Source organism: Ciconia boyciana, chromosome 16, assembly GCF_034638445.1.
Source record: "Ciconia boyciana chromosome 16, ASM3463844v1, whole genome shotgun sequence".
Lineage (NCBI taxonomy): Eukaryota > Metazoa > Chordata > Aves > Ciconiiformes > Ciconiidae > Ciconia > Ciconia boyciana.
In genome coordinates this window covers 14,001,768-14,024,931 of record NC_132949.1, presented here as the reverse complement: position 1 = coordinate 14,024,931, position 23,164 = coordinate 14,001,768, and the positions used below count along the sequence as shown (strand labels likewise).

At 41.9% G+C, this 23,164-nt stretch overlaps 1 protein-coding gene across 1 annotated transcript; it reads right to left on the bottom strand.

Annotated features, from left to right (window-relative positions):
* Positions 1–11,453: 11,453 nt before the first annotated feature.
* Positions 11,454–22,921, bottom strand: LOC140660555 (myosin heavy chain, skeletal muscle, adult-like). The gene is made up of 10 exons (XM_072881533.1): positions 22,718–22,921; positions 22,486–22,629; positions 22,236–22,392; positions 20,614–20,641; positions 20,400–20,515; positions 20,173–20,316; positions 19,577–19,675; positions 19,380–19,483; positions 19,114–19,299; positions 11,454–11,561 (listed from the first exon to the last, which is right to left on the bottom strand). The coding sequence occupies exons 1-10, from the start codon at positions 22,919–22,921 to the stop codon at positions 11,454–11,456; spliced, it is 1,290 nt and encodes a 429-aa protein (XP_072737634.1).
* Positions 22,922–23,164: the final 243 nt, after the last annotated feature.

Sequence of the window (23,164 nt, the reverse complement as noted above, 5' to 3'; positions counted from 1 at the left end):
CATCAGATCCCAAATTACTACCAGTTATAATGAAGAACAATACAGGGATGGAGAAAAATTTGACATGGTGCTCACCACTGCAGTGACCAGAATTTGATGGCATCTTTCCAGTTCTCAATTTCTATAAAATTTATTTGTTTACCTCTAAAATTCTCAAAAGATGGATCTAGCATATAGGTGTTTGAGGATCAGAAATGTACCTCTAATTCTCAAAATGAATTATCATATGGTCTCTTTACGTTCATTAATTTTACTCCAATATTTTACTTCAGCCTAAAGAGATTTTTTTCCTCTCTGTTTTTTTTTCTCCTCAGTAGAGTTATACAAATAAATCCATCTTATATCAGCTTCATCTCGCTAGACTAAACAAGCCAATCTTTTCAAGTCACTCACCATAAACTACTTCATCCATTCTCATGGCCATTCTAATAATTCTGAGATGCACTTGTTCCAGATAAGTGAATCTTTCTCAACTGTTTCATCAGTACTTAATTTATTGAGATGACTCTTTATGATGAATGGATTTTCCCCATTCTTCAGTACAGCTATTACATTCTTCTTTTTTTGCTGTAGTTGACTCCCAGTTTGATAGATTCACATGACTGCAAAATGGCATAAATAGTTTCTCAGGCTGGAAAGGATCACAGCCACATTTCCTGCTTCACAGGAAGGTGTCTGTGTCTTCAGCACAGGCAGCAGAACTGACATACTGATAGAAGTTGCTGTCTTCCAGCTGGAGCCACATGCAGCAGGAAGGCAGAAGTCATAGGCCAGATAAGAAGGAGCCAGTAGCACTCAGAGTAGAGAAAAGGGACCTAGGTTTTAGTTCCTGCTCTTTCAAATATGCATACATTTCATATCTACAGTTATGGAAAAACATGAAACAAATATGTAACACAGGTTTTAACACTGAAAGGCATTCTGAAGGTCATCTCAGCTATGTATCCTCAGCTATTTTTTATCCCTTAACATTGTTTCAGAAGTTAAAGTTCTGACTTGCAATCCCTTTTCAACTTTTTTCTACAGATCTCTTTGCATCTGTTGTTCCCCATGCTTCTTTACCACCCTTTGGAGAGGAAGAGAGACTAGGGGGTTTTTTGGTTTTATTTTGTCTTTTGCCTTTTTACTGGCCAAAGCAGCTTTATCAGACATCTCATGCCTTTTTTTCAGGAAAGCTTGTAACAGGATTATGACAGCAGTGACAACATTTTTCTACATCTGCTAAAGCCATGGTTCCTGCCACAGGAATCAAGGCATATCTCCTTAAGGACCCCATTTCCCCACTGCCCCCTAGGAAGTATTCCTTGCATACTTATTAGCACAGGTCTAAGTCCGAATCAGTCATTATGCCCAGCTCAAGTATCATGCTCCTGTTTGCAAGAACCCAAAATATAACATGAGCTAATATTTTAATATATATGGAAATCTTCTCAGACTTTGCCATTTTGCTACATCATCATTCAGTCTGCAGAATGTATTGTCCTTCTCATGTTTTCATCATCTCTTTGTTGATACTGAAAGCTTTATTCCTGGGCCTTTCCGCATTTGTGAAATTATAGGATCCAGTTAGTTCTGGGCTCCAGGTCTAATAATAATAATATTATTCTGTAGTCATTCATAAGTCTGGTGACAATGTTTGTCCATTTGCCTATTGAATAGTAGCCTACACTGAGCTGTCAAAACCAAACCATGCCTAAATGTCCTGTGACATTTTGAGAGGCTCTCGGGATAGAAGAAAAATAGTGAGTAACTTTAGTAAAACTTCTGAGAAGTCCTGATATTTCCTTAAAACACACAGACATACTGGAAACATAAAGATTGAGATCAAAATACTAAAGAAACCCTCTCTGCTGAAAGAGTAGTAATCACATGGTCAGTGTCAAAATGGAAGAATGTACTGCATTGTGCAGCAATGAGTCGAGATGAGCATTGCCATTAATATATGGATGGTAGATTACAGAGTTTTCGTAGTGAATTTTCAGGTGGTCCCAGAAGTTAAGAGGCTGCAAACATACCAGAAGGCAGTGCTGAAGAAGTGACACTGGAAAAATAAACTGAAACAGTCCCACCAGGCAAGAGATGTAACTCCATAAGGACAAGTACAAGCTATTTAAATTACAAATAAACAATAAATTGCACAAGATGAAGAGCAACTGGTTAGGTCTCATTTTGAACAGGGAGAAGCAGAAATGCTGCTGCAACAGGGGCTCGACATTCCTGTCAGACAGCTCATCAGGGGTCCCACAGGGTGCACTGCACACATTATGTCTCAAAATGGACAATTGATTGTGAAGTGCCAAGAGGCAGCGTGTTAGAGCTTTGTGTTCAGTCAGAGCAATCCTACCTTCACAGCAAAGAGAGAAAGAAATCCCAGCAGTGCATGCTGTGACAGAAGTGTTACACTGACAGTGCTCTCCATTGCAAACTGGAGCGACTATCAGGCTTCAGTAAGAGAGCAGATGAATGGGGTGGAACAGGAGAGACAGAGAGACAGAGAAATGCTCAGTAGGGACCAGGAGGCAGGAGAAGCCAAAAAGCAATAGGGAGGTGGGTGAAAGGAAAGCTAGGTTCAAGCACTGTGGAAAAGTGCTTTACTACTCAGCAGTAACACTAATGCCCACCTTGTTTAGAGAGAAGTATTTATTTCTTCCCAAATCAATCCTTTTAGTGACCCAACAATCACTGACTGACAGTGTTTTACACCCTGCCCAAGACTCCCAAAACTGTTTCTGGACAGGATATGTTCCTTCAGTGGTCAGGCTGGCACTGTGAGAAGGACCACAATCTCACTGCTCTATGATTCATAGTTGTTTGCATGAAGGTCACACTCAGACTATCTGTATCTCAAAGAGTTACCTGCTCGTAAAATAGCTTCTCATGCAGTGCCCAGTGTGTGCACACTCTCTTAGCTCTCCAGGAGTTTCCTAAACACTTTCTATCCTCCCAGTCCCCACCAGTACCTCTGCTTTCCCTTCGTTTGTTGTTTTCAGCCATTTCTTTTGGCACCATGGCTCACAAGAACTTGGGGTGGGAGGAGGCACCAGGCACAGCCTGCCTGCCTGCCCCTCCTGCAGTGCCAGGACAAAGCAGAGATTCAGAAAACAGATCTATTTCCCAAAGCACTCTTTCAGTGCTCAGTGAGACAGGCATTGAGCCCCTCAGGCAATGGGCATGAAATGGGTGGAAAAACAGAATATGCCCAAGGCTAGTAGATATTTTTTTCAGACATTTCCCAGAGATTCATCTCCATTCTTTCTTCTGGAATATTACTTTTGCCTTTAAAGATTGCAAACCTCCACTCATTACTGCTTAAATAATATTTATTCATACTAGTACCCTCTTTATTTTGAAAGAGCTCAGCAGCATGTGCAAATGGTGAACATTCCCCACTGTGAAAAAACCTACCATTATCAAGCCTTAAATTACATTTCAGGAGTCAGATACAGTTTCTTCCTGGGCATCAGATTACTAGGGTTAAAGCAGTTTCACTAGTTAGTCTTACAGAACTAAAGTCCCTTGAGAAAAAATACTTTCTGTGGAACTGAGATGCGTTCATCTAACTCCGATGATAGGAAAGCAAATGGAGCTCATATACGCTAAGAAATGCACATCATTCTTTCACATCAAGATTATTATGGACTTGAAAGTCTATGCAATACAAACAAGGCATCAGATGCATCTATTTTAAACTTTCTGTTAGAGATGTTCATTTATGCCTATTATGGATCCATGTTTTTCCCCAAGATCAGTTACCTTTGCATCAGCACTTACCAGCTGACAGGCAGCCTGACTCCAGAAATAGTGTGTCAATGCAAAGTGACTCCTGTCCTCCATGTATGACAGCAAATCACAAAGCAAGGAGAAATTAATTTTCCATTCCACCTCTATTAATATTCCATTTCGATCCTGATAATCCTTTGTACTTTATAGGGTGTCTAGTGGAGTTCTGCACAGTGCAATGTGTGGGAATTTTGTGTTTCCTGAATGTACCATTTATAACAGAAAACCCAACTGATATTTTTATTTTTAAAACTTTGCAGAGATTTCCTATACAAAAAATTCCAAAATATCAATAGTTTGTGCAAAAAACTGTAAGACAATAACTTATTAATAAATAAATAAAAATCTTTGACTTAAAATATTTTGTGATTGCTTTAAAATAAATATGTATCATCCATTTCATATTCTTTGTGACATCATCCAAAGTAAACAGAATGAATTATGGCTAATTATAAATTCCAAAAAGTATGATTAAAATCTTTGCCCTTCAGCAAATAGACACAGGCCTCAACTTTTTCTACACTTCAAATACAAACTTTTTTTCGCAAGAGCAAAATGTAAACTAAAGGCTTCACATTCTTTCTTTTACTCTGTGTTATGGAAGATTGTGGCATGGCTCCAACCACTTTCAGTCCCTCTGGTGCTACTGGTATCCAGATACCAAACGTTATCCTTTGTGCCCATATAATTTGAGTTGAACTTCTTGTCCTCTATAACCTTAGGTGAAACAAAAATGATATAAAATCTTGGAATCATAGAATTGTGAGCTCGTAAGGTGTCTCAGGGGATTATCTAGTCCAACCCTCCTGCTCAAAGCAGGGTCAGTTAGAACAAGATGCTCAGTTGGGTTTTGAATATCTCCAAGGATGGACACTACTCAATCACTCTGTGTCACCTGTTCCAGTGTTTGAACACTCTCACAATATAAAACCTTTTTTCTTCTGTTTAAGTGGAATTTTCTACATTTCAATTTGTGCCCATTGCCTCTTGTCCTGTCACTGGATAGCATTGAGAAGAGTCTGGCTTTGACTTCTTTACTCCCCTCCAATCAGATATTTACACACATTGACATCATCCCCTTGCAACTTCTTTTTTTGAAACTAAACAATCCCAGCTCACTCAGCCTCTCTCAATAGTCAGATGCCCCAATTCCTTAAACGTCCTTGTGATCCTTCACTGGAATTGCTCAAGGATGTCCATCTCTTTCTTGTACTGGGAAGCCTGGACCTGGACACAGCACTCCAGATGTTGTCTCACTAGAGCTGAGTAGAGGGAGAGGATCACCGCTCTCAACCTGCTGGAAAAGCTTTTCATAATGAAACCCAGGATGCTGTCAGCCTTCTTTGCCACAAAAGCACATTGCCTTTCAACTTGACATTCAACTTGGTGTCTACCTTTTCTGCTTTCCGGCCAGTCATCCCCAAACCTGTGCTGGTACATGGGCCTATTCCTCCTCAGGTACAGGACCTTTCATTTCCATTTGCTGAACTTATGTCAGCCTGTTTCTCCAGCTTGTCAAACTCCCTCTGAATAGCAGCACAACCATGTGGTGTATCAACCGCTCCTCCCAGTTCTGTATCATCTGCAGATTTGCTGAGGGTGCACTCTGTTCCAGCATCTAGGTTGTTAATGAAGATGTTAAAGAATATTGGCATTTGTTTTGACCCCTGGAGTACACCACTATTTTTCTGATAAAGTTTGTTTTTTTTTTTACAGCCAAGAAAGTCAACACGTGAAGAACATTAATACAAATCACCTGTGAGGGACCACGAAAGTGTGACACACTGTTGTTCCAGACATTTTAAACTGTCAGAAGCTGAGTTCAGGAAGGCAAAATGGTACGTCTGTTTTTGCTGCTATGTCAGTGACTGCGTACCCTTGCACGATTCATAGTTTTCCTGCAGAAAGACTGATACAAACATTTACAACTGGATTTTGATCTGAAAGGTTTAAGACTCAGATCAATCTGACATCTTTGGAGAGTGTTCTAGGTTGCTGGAAGGACAGACTTACTTGACATCCACTGGTAGCCTTACAGAACAGTGTCCTCAGGAGAGGATGCTCAGTAACCAACTCCCAGGGTCATACAAGCTGGATCCCATATCTTTTAGCTGCAGTTATAATCTACTGGCTATCATGACTGCCAAGATATTCAAGAATAGCACGGCAGTTCAGGATAGGTGACCTCTGCCCTGGAAGCATCTAACAGACCAGCATACAAATCATAGCCTTTCACTCTCCATCTGCTTGATTAAATACTTAAACTGATCTTCAAAATTCCATGGAGTCAGATCATTTCAATGTTGTAACAAAAATATTTTTTCATGATTTCTTTTTTTGTTGATGGTAAAAATTATGCTGTTATAATTCTGTAATGATCAATATACCAAAAGAGTAACCATAAACAGGCTGATTTCCTGGCACAGCAGTCCTTATCGCTGTGCAAGGTCCCACATCGATGTATATTCTCAGAACAAACCTTTGCCTATTCTGTGACAAAGGAAATTGCTGTAGCTCTCAGCAACAGTACACAGGAATACATCAAGTCCCTGCCATGTTTTCCTGTACACAGATCTTCCTCTGGCTATGAGATTCTCTGCCACAGTTGAGCGTCCCAGCCGTTTCCCTTGCACACACAATGCTGATGGGATGTTAGCTATATTAAACTATGTAGCAACGTGGTCCTAAACATTTTCTCAATTAATTGTATAATCACAAGATATTATGAGGGTTAAAATGATCCATCTAGATCAAATAGTTAAGAAATGCTGAAACAAAAAAAGACACTGGAGAGAAGGAGTCAGATGATCTGATACCTTTAAAGTGTGAGTAAAAGAGTGGAGAATGACTTCCTACAAACACTGGTTCTTATTGGCACAGTTCATGCTCCATAGCAAGAATTCATGCTGGATCAGCAGTAGTGCATGTGACATGACATGTTAATAAATCACAGAAGAAATTCAACACCGTATTTGACAGTAAAAGAGGAACAGGTGCATCCCACTAATGTCTCTGGACTTTGGCAAATCTTCAGGAGTGTTTCATTTCATTTCACAAGCAAAACAAAGTTGAGCATTTTTCAGATTGGCCAGTAGCTTAATTCTCCCTTAACAGGTTTCTTTTAACAAATCTTACCCCTATAGTTACACAATTAGGCATAATAATAGTTCAGAGTGGGACCATGAACATAACCAACTGAGATAAAGTAGCTGGCAAAGCACCAAAGCCATCCTAACCTGACATTTCGTTTTCATTTCAGTCTTGAACACAGAAGTGAGGCATAAACCTATGTAATGTGTTCTCATCAGACAGAGGGACACATCCAGTCAAGACACCACTGGACACCAGAAGATTTTGGGCACCAGATGATGTAATTATCAAGGAAAGATGATTCTCTGTCATCACCAGATTTTTACTCAGCATGGACACCGATTTACAAAGGACATGCAAAGAAAACCAGAGGGAACGCAAAACAAAAAGGACTGAGGATGATCATGAAGGGTCTGAATGTAGAGTTGAGCAGAGAAACAAACCATGTGGTCCTGTAAAAGTCTCCTGTGAAAGAGCCGGAAGGAATCTGAGTGTGGAGAAAAGCCAAAGGACCTGCTGCTGGGTGACAATGGGGGTCATAGATCTCAGAGAACAGGCATGAACAGAGGACAGCTTGCAGGAACTGTTTTCTAACAGCTAATTCAGGAAGTAGTTCTGATTTTAGCTGCCACTTCTAGGTTGGACCTAATTGCTTTCAGTTTAGCCTTGGTTTGGAGCAGCAAGTGTCTGAGCTGTTCAGAAAAGTACCCTTTCCACATAGTGTGACCGATTGCTGAGGATGCCAGAGAGTAGTTAGATGACACAGGAGCTCAAACAGGAGTCTTTGCACCTACCGTAAGCTCTGTCTATTGGTGGAAAGGTAATTGGTCTTTGCATTTACCTGTTGATTTAGCTCCATAAGCTAGACATTCCCTCAGACAGGCAGCCAGATCCACCAGTGACCCACAGGAGGGAAGACAAAGTATTGTTTGAGCATGCATTTGTTAATAAGACTAATCACCTGGGAATGAATAGCAATACTATACTGAGAATAACTATACGTTGTACTTCCTAGTGCCTCCAAAGACATCTGATGGATATTTTACTGCATGTTCAGTAATTATACTCTTGGCTACAGTTTCTTCAGATTTGAGTTCCTTAAAATTATTCTTGAAACCTTTCTAAAACACTGATGGTTTTTTTTCCATACTTTGTGTACTGAGGTGGAATGAAAAGTTAAGTTATACAACAGACCGAGCAGTTTTGAAGCTGTTAGCTCTCCTGGGAAACCACCCTCCAAGGTTAATGCACTCTGATCTTGGCAAGTTATCAAGTTCCCAAACTTCCTCTTTGGATGCATCTGGAAGGAGTTTGGGATTGGATTCACTTTGAGCTTCCAGTATCTAAAATTCAGATTTCTGAGTCTGTCTTTAACATAGTCTCCTTGCACAGTCAAAGGAGAGAAAACTTGAGACAGATATCTAAGGCCAGATGAACTGCCACACTTTATAGCCCATTCTCTTAATAAATTAACAACAGCCAATTAGAGAGTCATTACAGCACCAGTAAATCAGGTATGAGTGGAAATGATTCTTTAGAGTTAAACTTTCTTAATGGACCGTTCAAACCAACTTACCAGGGAAATGAGGGAAAAAGCTCAGATTCCAGCACATTGGTTCAAAGATTATATTTACAGTATATCATCACCTGAGCCTGACATCTCATATTTAGTTTCACCTCCCAGGACTAATAGGAATTATCTAATAACGTAACGGATCTAAGAAGAAATGATGGATGTACTATTAATTTTACTGTGCTCTGCTTCTTTAACTGTCTCATTTGACATCTGAAAATTAAAGTCCTCCACCCCTGGCCTCCCATCCTCTAAGCAATATTTTACTTTTTTCTTAAGAATTAACAAAACCCCCTAATCATATGAAGAGAGAATACTCCAGTATTTCCATAGGAGGCAACTTTGGATCCACACAGGAAATACTGCTCTAGCCAACTGCTATTTAGTATCAAACTTCCCATTTCTGACTCATGGAGAAGGCAGAAAAGGCCAGCCAAAAGCTATTCGAACCAAGATCATTATTCTAAAACCAGCACGGTCTTGCTGGTGGAATGAAAACAGCTCTTTAGTGACACTGATGGATGGTGCCTGGCTGCTAGTAGATGGATGCAGAAACATCCATTCTCATACTCCTCCACAGTGTCAGCACTGCCAAACATGACACTGCTGTTCTACTTGAGAAAGCTGGCACAGGCATGCTCTAAAGCAATCTACAGAGTTCCAGAGGGGAAATGTAGAAAAGGCAAACAGCTCGTCTACTACTGGATCCTGCTTACAGTCCCACAAGATCCAGTTCTCACCTCCAGTTTAACCTACAACTGTAAGTAACTAAGGTAGTAACATTAATTTTGTCTCCTGACATAGACGTACACCTTATAAGTCATATCTACTCAAAGAGATATATAGGCAGATAATCTCAATGGAAGTCCAAATCATAACTATAGAAATTATACCTTGTAGTCAACACACCTCCTTTAACCACATATAAACACACACTGTGTGATTTATGTGTCCGCTTGCTTTGTCCAAAGCCATGGCCCATTGTAAATCACATTTATTATTATCATCCCATATCTAGTCACATTGTAAACCAATCTCAGTAGATCTAGAATACAGTTGATTAATAGATCACACACATGCAGGAAAACACTTATTATAAAGATGTAAACATACTATTGTTGCCAGGTTGGAGAATTTTTTCTGCCAAAATCAATATAGCTGCCTACTCGTTTGTCTCAGATAATTTAAGTATGCTTTCCCCCACTTATCCTGCCTTAACTGAATGCCAACTGTGTGTGAATTGCTTTCTGATAAAGGAATATTTTCTCAGTAGCAAATATATGTGCACTAACCTTTACTCTGAAGATCCCCAATGCATTAAAATAAAGGTCTTTACCCTTAATTTGGGCTGATGAACTTTCCTTACACTATCTACATGCATTAAACTGGTTTTAAAGCTGAGCTCCAATGTAGATTACACAAAGCTTTCTTCAGGATCCTGAAGAAAGACTGAAGTAAGGCTGTTCAGCATATGTTATTCACATTTCTCAGATATGTCAGTTTATATCAGGAAAGGCTGTTACTATGTCTATAAAACATCCTTTATTAGATGATGTTTAATTCAGTTGATCTTAGTACATATGTTATGTTTCTTTAAGCAAAGCAACAGGCTTGGAGGACTGAGATGCTCCTGTTCTCAAGCAGCATCATGCCTGGTCAGGGTGTAGCAGGTAATGGAGGCACAGCACAGTGCCAGAAGCCTGCAGCTCACTGGATACTTCAATGGCCAGGAACAGCAGCTAGCCTGATGCAGGAATGCAGGAAAGAGCAACCTCCTGGACGCCAGTGGGACTGGGTGGACCTTGCTGTTCTGAAGAGAGACATAAAAATTAACTAAAGCCAATTTGGACGCAAGGACCTGCCTGCAAGGACTCTGGGCAGGTTGCCAGTTGTTGATAAGCTTTTGTTTGTTTCTATGTCTTCTTTGGTCTGTTTTTCTGTTTAAGAATGTACAAGCAACCAGGTGATATGCTGCTAAGCCTGACTTTTTACTTTAGAAGCCTTTCGGGGTTTTGTGGCAGCTCATTATGAAAAGGTTTTAGGTAGTTGTGCCCCAAGCTATAGCTGGCAGGAGTTCATCTTACTCACGCCTTCATATGGCACATAGCACAGGCCATTACTATCCTGCAGTGTGTGTCCATGGCCTGTTCACATCTTGACTACTAAAGGCAGGTTTGGTGATTTCATCTCAGAAAGGATGTGACAGACTAGGAGGAGCACCTAGAATGGCTGCAAAGGATGCCCTGATATGCCATAGTGTAATATGCTAAGTACCAGCACAGGAAACTTCTTTAATCTGCACTGCTTAGCTTGATCTAAATATAATGAAATAAAAATAGTCTAATAAAAACCCACCTTCCTCCCACTGAGGAACTCTCCAACAAAATTGAAACCTTCATCCCACAAACAGTTCTTCTCCTGAAATGTTAAAACTACTAACAATAAAAGATGTTAGTGTAACATTACTTGATATGGCCCTGAAAGAAATGGAGAAATTGAAGACAGCATAAAAACCATACTGCAGAAAACCTGCTTAGGCTAAGGCACTTTCACAATCACTCAAGTGTCAAACAGTAATGTCCCCACTTGATGCTTCATTAACACTACTTTCTGTTGTCAGTCATGTATTGCAGCATATGGAATATATATATATAAATGTGTATATAATGGAATATATATAAAAATATGCATATGTACTTATATATTTAATAATTTTCCATTATCATATATAAGGATACATCATAATGCAGGTATACAATAGACAACAGAGAAAGTGAAGGATTTAGAAATTATTTATGAGATTGCAGAAGAAAAAAGAGAAGTCATTTGAAATGCTTACTATACCAAGATGTCTACAATCTTTATTTTCTACAAATTTCTAAAGGAACAAACTACAGTTTTGGAAAACAGTGAGGGAGCTTCACATTCTGTGCATTCCCTAGTCACTTTACAACTTTCTAGATCCTCATTCTTCTCCTTCGTTTTTCCAATAAATCTCATGGCTCTTCACTCAGAGCTTGTTGACCTGTGACTCTGCAATGTCAGCCCGCTCTTCAGCTTCCTCCAGGTCATGATGGATCTCGTGGAACTTGATGAGATTGACAATGGACTGCTCCTCCTGTGGGGTGAGAGGGAGCTGTGAAAACGGAAAGGCTGACACTTCAATTTTCCTCTACCTGTAGCCTTGGAATTCCTGAAGGAAGGGGAAGGCCCATAGCCTCCCTTCCCACTTTCCAGTGCCTATCCAGGCATATCAGATCTTCTTAGGCATAATACAGATCTTCTCCATCTTTCTGGTTTCTTATCTAGAAAATTCACTAAAAGTTTGATGGAACTCCTTTTTATCTACAGAATAACACTAAAACTGTATTTTTTAACAAAACGCATATAGCAGTAAGGAGATTGAGGACATGCTATATTGTATCGTAGAAGAACTTGTCAAATGAGTGTCCTCGTTTCATCTGGGATAGAGTTAATTTTCTTCCTAGTAGCTGGTATAGTGCTGTATTTTGGATTTAGTATGAGAATAATATTGATAACACACTGATGTTTTAGTTGTTGCTAAGAAATGTTTACACTAGTCAAGGACTTTTCAGCTTCCCATGCTCTGCCGGGCGCACAAGAAACTGGGAGGGGGCACAGCCAAGACAGTTGATCCAAACTGGCCAAAGGGCTGTTCCATGCCATATGACATCATGCTCAGTATATAAACTTGGGGGAGTTCGCTGCGGGGTAGCTATTGCTGCTTGGGGACTGGCTGGGCATCAGTCGGTGGGTGGTGAGCGGTTGTATCACTTGTTTTTTCCTGGGTTTTGTTCGTCTCTCACTCTCTTCTTGTTTTCCTTTTCAGTACAATTTATTATTATGGTTTTTTTTCCCAATTATTAAACTGTTCATATCCCAAACTATGAGTTTTCTTACTTTTTCTCTTCCAATTCTCTCCCCCATCCCACCAGGGGGGACAGATGGGGGAGAGAATTAGAAGTTGCTGGTGCTGGGCTGGATGTTCAAAGGGAGGATCCCCTCTACACATCATGCAACTGATGCTACGTGGAGTAAGTGGGTTGCACCGATCACACAATGGGCTTGAATAGGAAACCCCAGTCTCCCAGGAATCTTGGAAGTGATCATGGACTGGCCAGAAGGCAAAGATTTCGGAATATGACCAGAGGAGGAGGTGACACATGCTGAAGAGGCCCCACTGTATAATCAACTGCCAGAAAATGAGAAGCAATATGCTTTGTTCCTGTCGTCTTGTGGGAAAGCATCGGAGGTGGAAGGCTGATGTATGGAGTCCTATACAACAAGTCGCAGGAAACTGCTGAAGGAGAAGGTGAATCATGTCAGTTTGCAGAGGTGAAAGCTATCCAGCTGGCTTTAGATATTGCTGAATGAGAAAAACGGCCAGTACTTTATCTCTATACTGACTCATGGAGGGTAGTGGTCAACCGCTCAACGTCCAGATGGAGATCAGTGACAAGTGGTGTCCCTCAGGGGTCCATACTGGGACCAGTGCTGTTCAATATTTTCATCAATGACATTGACAGCAAGATCGAGTGCACCCTCAGCAAGTTTGCAGATGACACCAAGCTGAGTGGTGCAGTTGACACGCCAGAAGGACGGGACGTCATCCAGAGGGACCTGGACAAGCTGGAGAAGTGGGCCTGTGTGAACCTCATGAGGTTCAACAAGGCCAAGCGCAGGGTCTTACACCTGGGTCGGGGCAATCCTCGGTTTCAATACAGGCTGGGACATGATGTGGTCGAGAGCATCCCTCAGGGAAAAGGACTTGGGGGTACTGATGGACGAAAAGCTGGACATGAGCCAACAGTGTGTGCTCGTGGCCCAGAAGGCCAACCGTATCCTGGGCTGCATCCAAAGAAGTGTGGCCAGCAGGTCAAGGGAGGTGATTCTGCCCCTCTACTCTGCTCTGGTGAGACCTCACCTGGAGTACTGCGTCCAGCTCTGGAGCCCTCAGCACAAGAAGGACATGGAGCTTTTGGAGCGGGTCCAGAGGAGGGCCACAAAAATGATCTGAGGGCTGGAGCACCTCTCCTACGAGGACAGGCTGAGAGTTGGGGTTGTTCAGCCTGGAGAAGAGAAGGCTGCGAGGAGACCTTATAGCAGCCTTCCAGTACTTAAAGGGGGCCTGTAGGAAAGACAGGGACAGGCTTTTTAGCAGGGCCTGTTGCGACAGGACAAGGAGCAATGGTTTTAAACTAAGGGAGGGCAGATTTAGACTGGATTTAAGAAAGACATTTTTTACAATGAGGGTGGTGAGTCACTGGAACAGGTTGCCCAGAGAGGTAGTGGAGGCCCCATCCCTGGAAACATTCAAGGTCAGGTTGGATGGGGCTCTGAGCAACCTGATCTAGTTGAAGATGTCCCTGCTCTTGCAGGGGGGGTTGGACTGGATGACCTGTAAAGGTCCTTTCCAATCCAAAGCATTCTATGATTGCATTCTATGATTCTATGGATGGTGGCAAATGCCCTGTGGGGTGGTTGCAGCAATGGAAGCAGAGCAACTGGCAGCATGGAGGTAAACTCATCTGAGCTGTTGCATTGTGGCAAGCTATTGCTGCCCAGGTAGAGAACCTGGTTGTAAAAGTACGTCATGTAGATGCTCATGTACCCAAGAGTTGGGCCACTGAAGAACACCAAAACAACCAGCAGGTGGATCAGGCTGCTAACATGAAGTGGCTCAGGTGGATCTGGACTGACAACATAAGGGTGAACTATTTGTAGCTTGGTGGGCCCATGACACCTCAGGCCATCAAGGACACGACGGAACATAGATGGACTTGTGATCGAGGGGTGGACTTGACCATGAACGCTACTGCACAGGTTATCCATGAATGTGAGACATACGCTGCAATCAAGCAAGCCAAGCAGTTAAAGCCTCTGTGGTATGGAGGACGATGGCTGAAATATGGGGAGGCCTGGCAGATTGATTATATCACACTACCACAAACCTGCCAAGGCAAGTGCCATATGCTTACAATGGTGGAAGCAACCACCGGATGGCTGGAAACATATCCTGTGCCCCATGCTGCTGCCCAGAACACTATCCTGGGCCTTGAAAAGTGAGTCCGATGGCAACATGGCACCCCAGAAAGAATTGAGCCAGGCAACGGGATTCATTTCCGAAACAACCTCATAGACACCTGGGCCAAAGAGCACAGCATTGAGTGAGTATATCACATCCCCTATCATGCACCAGCCTCTGGGAAAAATCAAATGATACAATGGACTGTTAAAGACTACTCTGAGAGCAATAGGTGGTGGGACATTCAAACATTGGGATACACACTTAGCAAAAGTCACCTGGTTAGTCAACACTAGGGGATCTGCCAATTGAGCTGGCCCTGCCCACTCAAAACTCTTACATACTGTAGAAGGGAATAAAGTCCCCTTAGCGCATGTAAAAAATATGTTGAGAAGACAGTCTGGGTTATTCCTGCCTCGGGCAAAAGCAAAGCTATTTGTGCAATTGCTTTTGCTCAAGGTCCTAGGTGCACTTGGTGGGTGATGCGGGAGGATGGGGAAGTCTGATGTGTACCTCAAGGGGATTTGATTTTGGGTGAGAATAGCCAATGAATTAAATTGTATGATGTTAATTGCTATATAATACTGTATATCATCACTTCTATGGTGGCTGTATACCATATCAATGGTATTACAATAAGAATCACCTAGATTAATGAAGAATGAACTTTGATGAAACCGAGCAAAGTGCAGCGATGATAGACCCGGACAAGCGCAGCGGTGATGGAACCAGAACTGGCTTCAGCATGCAACAATCTAACACCACACACCATGTCTCCTGCCCTGAAGGACTGTTATGACAGATGGAGCCCAAAGTCTAAATTAACTCAACGGATGTTTTAGAGGGATGGCCCATAGACTAAGGGAATGGTATCTGTGTGTATATATCAAAAGACAGGAAGAGTGGTGGTGATTAACTGGAAAGTATTGGAAAGTGTAGGACCTGGGCATGACGTAGATGGTATAGAAAAAGCGGTGGAATTCTCTATTCAGAATATATAGCCTCCTGCCAAAACTGCTTGACTTCCTGCACATTCTTGTGCTCTGTAGAGGTGATCCTTAAAAACACAGCACTCCAGTCATAAGAGCTAGCACACTGTGTCTGTGATCTCAGGGAAGTGTTAGCTCTGCAGTGACTGTACACAAACTTCTAATTCCTCCTGCATGTTCCCCATGTTGTATGAGTTTGTCTACAGACACGAGATGGTTTTCCTGTCATGCTGCTTTCTCAGAGGATATGTGAGAACATTCCCTGTCATGCTGTCCCCCAGACACTTCTTCCCTGCACCCATGTGTCTTTTTATTTGGGGAATTTTGTTACCATCCCCCAAAAAAACTAGTTTAAAGCCCTCCTCACTCAATCAGCAAGCACTCTGGCAAATACACTCTTACCTTATCTGTTCAGATAAATCCACTACTCCCCAGAAGTTCTTGTTGCTCACAAAAATGAATAAAAGCCAAAGCCTTGCCTGTGACACCAGCCACATAACCAGCTGTTGACCTGAAGAATGCATCTTTTCATACCCAAGCAGTCCCCTGGATCAGCAGAATCAGGGAGGACAACACTTGAGCTCCCATGCCCTTCACTGTAGTCCCCAGAGCTCTGTAATCTCTGGGCAGTATCCCTGAGTATCAGAAACACTTATTAACTCACGATGTTAATAGATTATTAGCTAGATGATTAGCTATACTAATCATTAGTTAATAGATGATTAGCTAGATGTTAATAGATGATTAGCTAGATGATTAGCTATATTAGCTAGATGATTAGCTAGATGATTAGCTATACTGTACTTAATGCACTCCAGGATACAGTTGGCCCTTTTGGCCACCAGGATACATTATTGACTCATCAACCAAAACCTCCAGATCCCTTTCTGCAGGGCTGCACTCCAGCCTATTGTCCCCCAATCTATATGTACATCAAGGATTATACTGTCCCAGGTGCAGAATCCAGCATTTGTCCTTGTTAAATTTCATGCAGTTGGCAATTGCCCAGCACTCTAATCTATCAAGATCTCTCTGTAAGACCTCTCCACACTCAAGGTAATGGTTCCTCCTAATTTAATATCATTGGCAAATTTAACTTAGTGTGCGCTTAACTCCCATTTTCAGGTCATTGATCAAAACACTGAAGAGAATTGGACCTAAAATTGAGCCCTGAGGAACACCACCAGTGACTGGCCGCCAGCCAGATGTTACCACTTTTACTACAACCTTTTGAGTCCGATCCTTCAACCGATTATTCACCCATCATATTGTGTACATGTCTAGATGTATGCTGGATATTTTGTCCAGAAGGATACTGTGAGAAACAGTATCAAAACCTTTGCTAAAATCCCCCAAAAACATATCCATTGCCTTCCCCTCATCCACGAGGTGGGTAAGGTTGTCATAAAAGGATATTAAGTTAGTAAGGCATGACTTTCCCTTCATGAACCCATGCTGGCTTTGACGGGATGACTGCATTGTCTTTCAAGTGTTTTTTAATAACTCCCAGAATAATCTCCATATTTTTACCAGGCACTGAAGTGAGACTGACAGGGCTGTAATTACCAGGGTCTTCTTTTTTGCCTTGTTTGAAAACTGGAATAACATTTGCTAACTGGGACCTCTCCAGATTCCCAAGACCATTGATAAATAACTGAGTGAGGTCTCACTGTATCGGCCAACTCTTTCAGTACCCTAGGATTAATCCCATTGGGGCCCATAGACTTATGTGGATTCAGTTGCAGCAGCAAATCCTGTACAAGTTCAAAGTCAACTAGGAGCTTATCACTCTCCTAGTTGCGGTCCTCTAACCCTGGGCTCTGGGGGTCGCAGGACACATCACTGGTGTTAAAGACAGAGGCAAAGAAGGCATTAAATGTCTCTGCCTTAACCTTATCCCTATTTGTGAGCTAACCAACCTCACGGAGTAAGCTAACCAACCTCACCGAGTAACAGACCACTGTTTTCTTTAGTCCTCCTTTTGCTGTCAACATACTTTAAAAAGCCTTTTTTTGTTATCCAGCACAGTACTGGCCAGCTTCAACTCCACTGAACTTTGGCTGTATGAATTTTCTCCCTACAGTGATGAACAGCATCTCTGCAGTCCTTCTATGTAGCCTGACCTTGCTTCCAAAGTCCATACACTTTCTTTTTCCTCCTAAGTTCCAGAAGGAGATCCCTTTTCACACAAGCCACCTTCTGCCCTGCTTGGTTGACTTCCAACACATTAGAGTTGCCTGCTCCTGTGCTCTTAAAAGATGGCTCGTAAATAATGACCAGTATTTATGGACCTCAATACCCTTGAAAACAGATTCCCAGGCGACCTTACTAACTAGTTCCTTTAGCATCCTAAAATCTTCTCTCCCAAAGTCCAGGGTAGTAGCTCTGCTCACAGGTTTCTCTTATCACCAAAGATTTTAAATGCAACCATTTCATGATCACTGTGGCCAAGAGAGCCACCAATCATCACATTACCTACAAGAAGATCTCTATTTACAAACAACAGATCTAGGAGGGCACCTTTCCTTGTTGGGTTCCTTAGCACCTGTATCAAGAGGTTCTCTTCAACATGTTTCAGGAATTTCCTGGACCTGTTCATATTTACTGTATGATAGTCCCAGTTAACATCTGGGAAGCTGAAGTCAGCCATAAGGACAAGGGTGACTGATCTAGAGATTTCCCTTAATTCTCTATAGAATAGTACATTGGTGCCGCCATCCTGGCTGGGTGATCCATAGTAGACTCCCCCAACAACATCTGCTTTATTAGCTTTTCCCCTAATCCTTACTCAGAGGTGTCGTCCCCAACTGCAAGTGCTGTACAGTCCAACTCCTCCTTTACATACAGTGCTACCCCTCCACCTTGCTTGTCCTGCCTCTCACTCTGGAAGAGCCTATAACTATCCATAACAGCACTCCAGTCACAGGACTCTTCCCACCAAGTCTCACTTACACCAATGAGATCATAGCTCTGGGACTGAGCCAAAGATTCTGGTTCTTCTTATTTATTCCTCATACTGCGTGCATTAGTGTACAAACATTTCAAACGCATTCCAGAGTACTCAGTACATTCTGGAGAAGTGTGTAAGTTCTCACTAGCACACCATCCCTCAGACCTTGTCATGCCATCACATAGCTTATCTCTAGTAAGCCTAATTTTATCCCTTTCCCCCTTTGAATCTAGTTTAAAGCTCTTTCAATCACTCCCACTAACTCATAAGCAAAAATATTTTTCCCCCACTGAGAAAGGTGAATCCCATCAGATGCCAGCAGGCCTGGTGTCACCTAGATCATCCCATGATAGAAAAACCCAAAATTCTGCCAGTGACACCAGCTTCAGAGTCAGGTATTGATAAACCATATCTGCTTGTTTCTTTCAATGTCATTCCCTAGAACTGGGAGGATAGAGGAGAGACAATGTGGTGTGAGACAATGAAGGAGATTTCAGAGCCAAGAAAACTAAAAATTTAGAATTCAGGCTTAAAGTCAATAAGAAGAAGACATCTAAACAATCTTTTTGTCCTTGGAATGCTGAACTCAGCTTCTGTAAAAAAACCAAAGTCTCTTCTTAGAAGGAAAAAAGCTTGTCATTTTCAAAAAACACCTTTTCTACAGACTCTGTTGGTATTGCAATACAAAATTTTGCTGGTAGTACAGAGAGATCAGTAGCAAATTATTAATACCTTCTGTGCCATCCGGTTCTGCCTGCTCCTCACACTGCTTCTGCTTGAACTTCAGGTTCCCATAGTGCATGACAGCCCCTGTCAGCTTGTAAATGGCTGTCTTCTCATCAGGAGTGAAGCCCAGGATGTCAATGGCACTCTGGCAACAGAATCGGTCAAATAAACTTCTGGGCCATTAAATGGAACTTTCACCATACCAATAGGCTCTGTGTCACTTACATCTGTAGCCATCAGCTCCTCCTGGTCATTAATGCTGGCAACAGTAATCTCACCTTGACTCACAAATTGGTAGTCATATGGGTTGGTGGTAATGAGGAGCATGTCTGTAAAGAGGAATAGGACATATCTGGGCATAGGAATGAAGATAAATGTTAAACATGTTCTGATTCCATCGATCAATTTATAACACTTCCTACCAATTAGCTCTGGCTTCTTGTTGGACATAATCTGATAGAATATGTGGTAGCTTCTTTCTGCCTTGAGCTGGAAAGTGACTCTGGACTTCTCCAGCAGATCTGGCAAGAACGGTAGGACAGAGTTAGGCCTCAGAAAGTACACTGAGGTGGAAAGGGAGGATGATGGCAACATCACCCATTGCAGCAAGAGAAATTCTGACTAGACATGAAGACCAATGTTTTTACTGTAAGTGCACTGCAGTTTTTGGAAAGGTACCCAGAGGCTGTGGAATCTCTAGTCTTGGAGGTTTTCAAAACTTGACTGTATCAGGCCCCGAACAATCTCATCTAGATTTGAAGTTAAGTCCTGCTGAGGGCTGGACTAGAGAATGAACATTTTATACAGTGAAAGAAGATTTATATATAATTCTACCAGTTTACTGTTTCAGGATATATTTGTACTGAATGTATACTTACTTTCCATTTTAAGTTTTATTTCTGTCATTTATATGTATATTGTATCTTTTGTTTCAATACTTAGCTATAAAATGAGGAAATATTTGAGGGAACGTGAATATAAATTTCTTATCACTGAACATCAGGAAGCAATCAATAACAATGCACTTCTTCCCACTTGTAAACTGAAGCTGGTTTTGACTGAAAACTCACAAAGTGTGATGAGTTGTCATTCCTCACAGTCTTGGCATTTCCAAAGGCCTCCAGCAGTGGGTTGGTACTGATGATTTGATCCTCAGGCATTCCTCATAGGATAATAACTGTTAAACCACATAGTTCAACCCACATAACAACTGCAGAACTAGACAAAATGTTAGTAACTGGTAACTCACCTGCATTTTGCCTGACTGTTGCTGCTTCTTCTTCTCCCTACTCACTGCAATTGTTGCAAAGTACTGGATGACACGCTTTGTGTTCACAGTCTTCCCTGCACCGGATTCTCCGCTGTCAAACCAAAGAGAGAGGCAGAGAGCGTGTGGTCAGGCAGGAGGTCCCCTGGCACCAGGCAGCCCCGCAGGGACTCGAGCAGGGAGTTTACATACGTGATCAGGGTTGACTGGTTCTCACAATCTGTGTAAGAGGCAGAAAGAAAGAAACTTTAACTCCAATGAACAACACACACAGAAAATACTAGAAGTGGTCTAAAAATAAGATATCATGTTAGTTGTGTGACAAAAACATTTGTTTGGCAGTTGAGTAACTCCCCTCAGTAATGCTCTGCCTTAGGAAAGATTTTGAATTCTATCAAAAATGAAACCTGTCAGCAAAGCTTTTTTCCCCTCTTTCTTTTTCCTTTCCTTTGGTCATTCATTTTTTTATCAAATACAGAAGAATTAATGTTTTCTGATGTAGGTTTTTTCACCATCTTCATTTTCTCTTTTGATTTTTCGCTAGGTTTCCTGCAAGTCTTCAGAGATGAGTATGTTTTAAAAGTTACAGAGTGAAAAAAAAAAGAAAATAAAAGAGAAAATATTCAAATGAAATTAAAATTGCAGGTTGATGTTAGGTTACATGACAAAAGCCCATCTGCACCCCCCCAGCACAGAGAGTCGATGGCAAGTGGGGGAGTCCAAATAATACCCTGCCCCAGCTGTTTCCAGACCCATCAAAGGAGCCATCAGCCCATTTAAAACATATTGGCTCTTTCTGTACTTCAGGCATTATTCTTTCAGGCATGTATATTCTTGGCTGCAGAAGATTAAAGCAGACATCCTACCAGAAAAAGATTCCATAGGTATATCTAAACTAACTTTGTAATGTAATCCAGGGAATTATTCCTATCCATTCAAGCCATTAGTCCAGAGAGACACAAATCCATATGATTCATGGCTGGTACCCCCTAGAATACACTGTTGTCTGCTTGCAGTTGACTAGTGTTTGGAATAATCCCTGACTCAACACTCAACACCTATACCATGTTGCCATACCTGAGCTTAATTCTTTACCTACTGAAGTCCACAACACTATTCCTTACCCATGCCCAACTTCTTGTTTCTAGCATATTAGGCACATCACACAGCCTTTTGCTCTCCAATTTCACCACATGAATAGGCAGGTATACATGCAAGTCAAAACTTTTGTCATTTTTAGTTTTCATTACTTCAACTGGAACTGCTCAGAGCTGCACTTATACAATCCACCCCACCATGTCCCATAGGCAGCCACAGAGAGACTTCTACACTAAGGAACTCCTCAAATGTCTGGTAGGCCAGGGTAGCTACAGCACACTGCTACAAGAGAAGGCCACCTTTTTGGCTTGAAACATTCTAATTATTTTCTTACTGTTCTTTAAGAATTAGTATCTTTTTATACTGTGCCAAAATGAACGAGAAAATGGCTTTATTGCTCACTGAAATATGTTTTTGCAGCATAAAGCTCAGATGTGCACTGTTGAAACCCTAAAATGGCATGTTAAGGTACTAAACCTGCTGTGATACCATTGAGAGACTTAAACAAGAAAAGGAAAAAAGATCTGGAGTAATTCACTCTACGTTACTTATTGTAATAGTTATTAGAGCTTAGAACACAGATTCTCTCAAGTTCAGTTTAAAAGGACAACTAGAACCTTTGGAGTAACATAATATGGATGATCTGGGAAATGAACCTGGAAAGAAACAATCCAAACTGAGAGTATAATTGCCTCAAGGGAGTTACAGCCACTGACCAGTTAGCATGGACTGATAGGCATTGTCAGAGATGGAGAAGATGTGTGGAGGGGCCTCCTGGCGCTTCTTGCCTCGGTAGGCCAACACCACCTCCGGGTTGTACACCGGCAGCCACTTGTAGGGGTTGACAGTGACGCAGAAGAGACCCGAGTAGGTCTGCGAGGAAGGGAGACAGCACGTTGGCTTCCACTTAGCCTGGCAGAGCAGTTCCTCCTAGCTGCCCAAAGGAAGACTGCTGCTGGTACTTACGTAGATCATCCAGGCTGCATAACGCTCTTTGAGGTTGTACAGCACAGCGGGTTCGTGGAGGTGGGTCATCATGGCCATGTCCTCGATTTTATCATACTTGGGAGGGTTCATGGAGAAGATTTGATCTTCCTTCACAGTCAGAATCTGGCAAAGAAAAGAGAGATGCATGTATGTCAGCTAAGAGCTGAGATTGAGAATCAAATGGCGTCCTTCAGCCTTGTTTTTCTCTCACCTCTCCACCTTCAGTCTGGACAGTGACCTTCCCTGATTCCCTACTCTGGATTGTTCCTTTCACAAAGGATTCCTTAGGATGCACCACAAAGATGGATGTCTTGGCATCAAAAGGCTTGTTCTGGGCCTCGATTCTTTCCTCTTCTGACTTTCGGAGATATGCAGCTGCTTTCCCAAAGACGGCCATCTCAGTGTCCAAAGGCATGGCTGCAGTTTATTTGGGCTATGCCTGTAGAGAACTCTGATGGGCAAAATGTTATTTCATGACAATACTGTCTTCAAGAGGATTAAATCTCTCCCATCAGAGGCTTGCTTTATGATCAGTCTGGCGGCAACAGCAATTTAAGTTACTCCTGCCCTGTCATGCCATGGTGTGCTATTCCTTCAGCTGCATTAGCACAAATATTTTTTTTATAAACATTAACTGGATCCACCTTTAGAAAATAAA

What these genes read in the sequence shown, in the direction of transcription:
- LOC140660555 (XM_072881533.1), bottom strand. Translation starts at nt 22,921, where the DNA reads ATGCCTTTGGACACTGAGATGGCCGTCTTTGGGAAAGCAGCTGCATAT. An exon ending in GTCAGGCAAAATGCAGGTGA is followed by an intron (nt 20,317 to 20,399) that starts GTTACCAGTTAC and finishes TTATCCTATGAG; the next exon opens with GAATGCCTGAGGATCAAATC. An exon ending in AGGAGCTGATGGCTACAGAT is followed by an intron (nt 19,300 to 19,379) that starts GTAAGTGACACA and finishes TTCTGTTGCCAG; the next exon opens with AGTGCCATTGACATCCTGGG.